The sequence below is a fragment of the Ursus maritimus genome, unplaced genomic scaffold (genome assembly GCF_017311325.1).
Source record: "Ursus maritimus isolate PB19 unplaced genomic scaffold, ASM1731132v1 scaffold_50, whole genome shotgun sequence".
Lineage (NCBI taxonomy): Eukaryota > Metazoa > Chordata > Mammalia > Carnivora > Ursidae > Ursus > Ursus maritimus.
In genome coordinates this window covers 169023-175863 of record NW_024426664.1, presented here as the reverse complement: position 1 = coordinate 175863, position 6841 = coordinate 169023, and the positions used below count along the sequence as shown (strand labels likewise).

The 6841-nt window shown below is 43.2% G+C and overlaps 1 gene segment (V, D, J or C); it reads left to right on the top strand.

Annotated features, from left to right (window-relative positions):
• LOC103680426 lies at positions 1-2029 on the top strand. The segment is given in 2 exon segments: positions 1-159; positions 321-2029. Coding segments are annotated over 2 exon segments (429 nt in total).
• The last annotated feature ends 4812 nt before the right edge of the window (positions 2030-6841 follow it).

Sequence of the window (6841 nt, the reverse complement as noted above, 5' to 3'; positions counted from 1 at the left end):
GATCATGTGGGAAAGTCCTCTGTTAGAGGAAGGGGACTGCCTGGCAAGAGCAGGAGATGAGCTGGCTGGAGGCTGCAGTTCTGAAGCTGGTCTAACGGGGAGGAGCCATGAGGACATCCAGGGGAGCTTTAATCGTGTTCTCGTGGCTGCAGCTGAGCTGTGAGTTGTCAAGTATGGGACACGGAGGATATTAGTGCACAGTCTTCAGAAGTCAAGACTGGCTTTACTCAGGTTTCCTCCCGTTAGTGTAGAAAAGAGCATTCTGAAGCGTAAGAACCTGGAATCTCTTCTCCTTTCTCTGACCTTTTCTTTCTGCACAGGGTTCAGCCGAGGAGAGACTGTGGAGCAGCGGCCTTCTACCCTGAGTGTGCGGCAGGGACGCAGCTCTGTCATCAACTGTACTTATTCAGATAGTCTTTCAGTCTACTTCCCTTGGTACAAGCAAGAGCTTGGAAAAGGTCCCCAGCTTATTATAGACATTCGTTCAAGCATGACCACAAAAGAAGACCAAAGGCTCACTGTCTTACTGAACAGGATGGCCAGACATCTGTCCCTGCACATCGCAGACACGCAGCCTGAAGACTCAGCTGTGTACTTCTGCGTGGCAAGCACACACTGTTCCCCAGACACCTGCTGCCTGCACTCAAACCTGCCACCGGGCAGCCCCCTGGCCTTTGACACAGACCTTCCAGGATAGCGTTTGTGCTGTTGTCTGTCTGTAGGTGGAAGCTAATGTGTTAGATGTTAAAAGCATATAATAAGACTATTAGGATGGAGATGACGCAGACAGGGTTAGAACATTTTGTTGAATGACTGTTTTTTGGTGGATTCTTGAATGGAGTTAGTAATGTTTTATTTTGAAATTCAGGTTTTAAGAAGACTTTACATTGGCTATTCAGAGTCTTCTGCCGTAAATAACCACTAATACTGTCCTTATTATGAGTGGGCACTTAATACTAGTTTCAAAGATAGCATTTATAATTTTTCTGATTCTAAAACATCACATGACAAATATAGAAGTATGGAAAATAGAAACATGAAAGTGATAATTCTGTAAACAGATAATATTGCTAATATTCCTTTTAGTCTCTACAAATATTTATTAGAATTACATTCATGATTTTTTCACTTTATGGATTTTGCTTTGAGCATTTGCCACTTCATCAAATCTTTCCCTCAAAGATCTGTTTTTTTTTTTTAATTTTATTTATTTTAAGTTTTCATTTAACTTGTGATTCAAATAGCTCTTTGAGGTATTTTCATTAATTATGGTTTCATATTAGTTTTGTTCCTCTGTATTTGGGGCAAAGTTGACTGCTGAAATTTTCTATGTGCTTTGATCACTTTCTTGTTCAGAAATTGTGAACAGGGGCGCCTGGGTGGCACAGTGGTTGAGCGTCTGCCTTCGGCTCAGGGCGTGATCCCGCGTTATGGGATCGAGCCCCACATCAGGCTCCTCCCCTGGGAGCCTGCTTCTTCCTCTCCCACTCCCCCTGCTTGTGTTCCCTCTCTCGCTGGCTGTCTCTATCTCTATCGAATAAATAAATAAAAAATCCTTAAAAAAAAAAAAAGAAATTGTGAACAGGTTTTCCTTTAGAGCCCGGGAATGGTATGTACTATTTGTGCGTTTGAGGGAAATTAAGATAGGGAGTGATTTGACAATGTGAGTTTCAGATAAAACTCAGAAATCTACTCTCGTTTACAAAATTTTGTAAGTCTCTGTTCACAATTACCCTCTCGTAGAATTTAGGAGACAGACTTTTGTATTTCACTCACTGATATATTTTTAGTAAGTAGCACAAACTTTTTCACATAATTAATTACCAGTAGATGTTAAAGAAAGAAGGAGAATTCTGCTACTTACTCATCATTTTAATTTAAGCTTTATGATTGAATTAAACTTATAAGTTGATTTTGAAAAGAAATGTCCTTATTCTGTATATCCGATTATTTGATTGTTTTACAACATACTGTTTCTTTCCACGTATATGCGTTTCTTTTTTAATAAAGCTCAGTTGTTTGAAGATAATTTATTCTTGGACTTGTAATTTTCTGTTATCGTTATAATGAAAATCTTCCTTCTGAGATATGTGGGAAATTTTTACATGCGTGTGTCAGCCACCTTACTAGTATTAGCAGATTGCACAAAGGCATTTGGACTAATGGCTAATGTAGAGATGACGGCTGCCAGCCTCCCTGCCACGTGTTCACGTTTGACAGAATTAAACATTACTAGCCACAATGCTCTTTAAAAAAAAAGAAGAAGAAGAAGAAGTGGTATCCCTAGTGTTGGAAAAAAGTCAAAGGAAATAAAGAAGTTGTGTAAATATTTAATTCCCTCATTCTTCCACCCCTGCTCAAGGGTAGGCTCCCGTCGAGTCCCTCTAAGTCTTCCTAACTAACGGTGGATCTAACTGGCAATGGGCAGAGTGAGAATGGTTCCTCTTAGCTCAGTTATGGGTGTGAGTTATTTGCTAACTGGCTGTTCTCATTGGGAAACGCATCAGATTAAATTCAGTTTATCACACAGAACAAAGGAGGTCAGGACTGTAGCCCAACACGTGGATGGGCTCCATTCTCTTGCTCCTTGTACCCCCAGCTCCCTGCAGCAGAAGCAACCTGACTCCTGATTGGCCCATTTCCTGCAGGCCTGACAATGGGGTCGGAAGGAAGCACGCGTCTATGTTATCAGTTCATTTCTTCTTAAGTCAGAAGCGAGACAGAGGGTGCCGTTGCTACAGGTTTGAACGCTCGATCCTATTTAGACGAGCACTGATGCAGTGGAAGCAGCAAGGGTTTAGCCGGAGTGCGCGGGGAGCCCGTAGCTCAGATCCAGACAGGGTCAGGCTTCACACCTTCACGCGGGGGGCGTGTCTGTCTCCTACTGCCTGGGACCGTGGAGCACCAACTTCAGGGCCTTCTCTCCATCCTGTGAAGCCAGACTGGGTGCTGACAGTCTCCCTTTCGTTGGCTTTCTCCAGGCCGGTGCTGACTGAGTCTGCGTGGTTTCTCCAGATCCAGGAGATGGGCTGCTTTCTGCACATGCTCACTAGCCGCTTACAGAAGCTCCCTCTTGCTGCCCCGGAGTGCGTTGGTGGCAGGTCGCAGGGTGCGATGATGTGTGGGTGAGGCACTGAGTGTCGTGTGTGCCCGTGGACCATCTGTGGGGAGCTGCAGGCTAACCATGGAGGCTGTGCCATGGTTTCTGGGTCCCTGTTGGTTTACTGCCCCCCAAGAGCCCTGGGTGCTGTTCTGCCAAGTGCACCCCACTCCCCAGTGAGCAGTACCCCTCAGTGTTCTGGCTGGGCTAGAAAGAGGTTTCTCTCTGGCAGCCCCCTCCGGAGCTGGAGGGCCATGTGTTCACTCACATGTTCTCACCTCCCTCCACGCAGAAATCACAGGCTGGAAGGTTTCTCTGGGCTCGGAGCCGTGTCACATGGGCGGGGGTGAGGAGAGTAAAGTGAAATTGGTCTTCGTGCCCTCCTCAATCTGTCCAATCTCAGATTGTTTTGTTCCATGGTGTGCTGTGTCTCCTCTCTGGACTTCTTCACAGGCACTCTCTTTGGTTTAGTTATGACTATGAAAATCTCTGGGTTTTTGGGGGGAAGGGGTGGTGGAGTTGGTAGAAAATTACTATTTTGCCATTTTGATGTCAGTGTTGAAATTATTTATTTATTTATAATACCTCGATTGAATTTTTAAAAAGATTTTTTAAATTTATCTGAGAGAAAAAGAGAGAGACAGAAGGGGTGTGCAGGAATGGGGGAGGGGTGGTGGGAGAGGGAGAAGCAGACTCCTGGCTGATCATGGAGCCCAATGCAGGGCCACATCCCAGGACTCCAGGATTATGACCCGACCTCCCGGCAGACCCTTAGCCAACTGAGCAAACCAGGTGCCCCTACATTTTTTATTTTAAAATAATTATGTAGAAAATTCACTATTTTTGGTGTCCATTTCTCTGAATTTTGAAATTTAACACATTGTATAGATCATGTCACCATCGTACAATCACTGTACAGAATAGTTTCTTTGCTCTCCCAAGCTCCCTTGTGCCATTCTTCTGCCATTACACGCTTCCATATTCCGCACTCCTCGCAACATTGGTCTACTCATATTTTTGTGTTTTAAAAGCGTCCAATTGATGGCAGCATGCAACACATAACCGTTTCAGAACTGCATGTCTTGGTGGGAGGAAGCACATGCCACCGGGCACACCCATGACCTCACCTCTGTCACCACTCTCAGTGTTTCCTGTCCCTGCGATTTTGAACTTTGACGTTATTTTCATAGGAATAGCTCATCATGTCAAGTGTTCGAATTCCTTTAGAGACTTGATACATAGTCTACAAAACATGTCTGCGAGTTGATAACGCAGAGATGGTGTTGAAGGTTGGATCAGCTCATGTAATCAAGATGAGTCACGTGCGGTGCACGAGTTTAGTTGTACAAACGTCATCTTAAATTTTTATCAGTAGATACTTTTTCACATTTTAAGGGCAATTTAATTGATGAAGATTCACTCTCTAGCAGTGCCAATTAGGGTATGGTTATTACTTTTTTTTCCCAGGACTTCATATGAAATGACACATCCAGTGATTTTTTAAAAAATTATTTCATTTATTTTAGAGAGAGCTCAAGTGGGAGGAGCACAAGAAGAGGGAGAGAGAATCCCACATGGGCTGCCTGCTGAGCACGGACCCCAATGCAGGGCTCAATCTCATGATCTTGAGATCTCAACTTGTGCTTGAAACCAAGAATCTAGTGCTTAACCAACTGCTCCACCCAGGCACCCCTGCAATAATTCTTAAACTTTGTTGCACTGGCAATGGCTGTGCAGAGCTGAACTACAGCACTGTGGTGGGTATTGTCTCAAATAAAGGCTATGTGCATACAAGTTATTTTATTAATAGGAGAACAAAGTCAAGATAATCAGAAATACGTAACACTTCACCATTAAAATGGGAAAATACCTCTAAAGGTTCAAAATAACCTCAAAAGAATGCAAAGAATTAAAATTGGTGGTTCCAAACATCTAGGAGAGTTCTCTTCTAATGGCCTGGGTGGAACTGTCTGCTTTATGCAATTACATGCTCATTTTAATACGTGCGCACACAAGTATTTCAATGCTTGCATGTACTCTTATCTGTGCACTGTTTCTGCTGATTCTCCAGAGAACCTCAGTTAAAGATCTCCAATACAAGTAACTCTCTCAATTCCTGTCAGTGAAGGATGCATGATGTCATCCTAGTCGATAAACATGTAACCAAGGATCCATTTCCCCTACTTCATCTGCCGAATTGGTAATAAATTGTATATATAAGGTCATTTCACAAATTCTCAAGGGCAGTCTTTTTCTGGGATTTTGTTCAGAGCACCAAAGGTTTAGGTCATGTGATGGTGATTAAATGACTGTCCACAGAGCAGTCTGTACCTGGGATGAAAGGAAGAGTGTCTAGTTCTGTTTGTGAAGGTTGGAATGCGTGTGGTTGGGCATCTGAGTTATGTGGGCCACAGTGAGCAGTTTGTCACGAGCCCGTCTAGGACTTGTAAGGGAAGGATGCAGGGCCGTGAGGGCTAAGGCTGTACCAGGCCGCAGTAGTTCAAGGGGAACTGCTACAGTGACTCATTTCAGTGTTAATATTGCATTTGATGTTTCCACTTTTCCAGAGGGTCAGTGTGTGACAGGAGAAGTGAAGTTTCCGTGTGAGGCCTAACCTTACCTAACTGTCCCAGAGAAATTTCCTCTGCTACCTAGAGAGTAATTGAAATGGCACAGGCAGTAACACAAAATCCAGTTGATATTTAACTCTTGTGATTGCTGTGGCTTTCAGGCAAGAGACTGGTTCAACCCACGTAGAAAATAACATACCATTACCTGTCCACCCTCATAGCTCATGGAGGGAACGCAACTGTGTCAGATCCCTTCGGAGATACTCAGATGTTTCCTTAGGACAGTATTTCAGAGCGTATTCTACCTTCCAGATTTTATGGGATTTCCTTGACTTCCAGAAAGGCATGGACAGCCCCATCGTCAGCCATCCTAGAAAAGTCTCCCCACTAGTGTTTGTTTAATGTTGCGTCCAGTGTATTCCCAGCGTGAAGTGTTGTCTCTGGTGGATCGTAGCAAGTGCTCCCTAGAGATCATTTGGTTGCACCAGGCAGCTGTCCTGACTTTGATATATCTTGTTTCCACGGATCAGGAAAATCAATCATTCATAGTGATTCTTTACAAAATTTAGTGCCAAATTTTCTGTAACTAAGATGGGATTATTGAACTTTTCCATGCTTTTGTCTTTATCTTTTTAAAGAGGTGGTTACATCAGGCTCTTAGTTGGAAATGTATATTCAGATGACCTTCTCAAGCATTTTTTCTTAGCTTTTACAATTGTCTTTTTACTGAGACATTGTATTTCTTACACTATTTTTTTTAATTACATGAATACAGCAAATACTCATGAATTTGCTGTGCATTTCTCATAGGATGCAGGAGACACATGAAAGGGTTAAGAAAAGTTAGAAAGTTAAGAGACCTCATCTTCTTTATAGTATTTGGAAGTTGTGACCAACATTAAAAACATATTGACCAACACTGACCTCATAATTTTTTTGTAAAATGACATATATATGAGATTTTCATTAATTCAGCTTCTTGAATTAATGTAGCTTCTCCAAGGTTTAGATTTTATAAAGGGGTCTGGAGTAGCAATTGCATGCCCAGCCTCGTGCTGTCTCTCAGTGTTTTAAGGACTCTGGCCAACAGGCACTATTTCAGTCCCCGTCCACCAGGGGGCGCAGCTTCCCAGCACAATCCCATTTCCTGTGTGAAATGTGGGCTTGCACT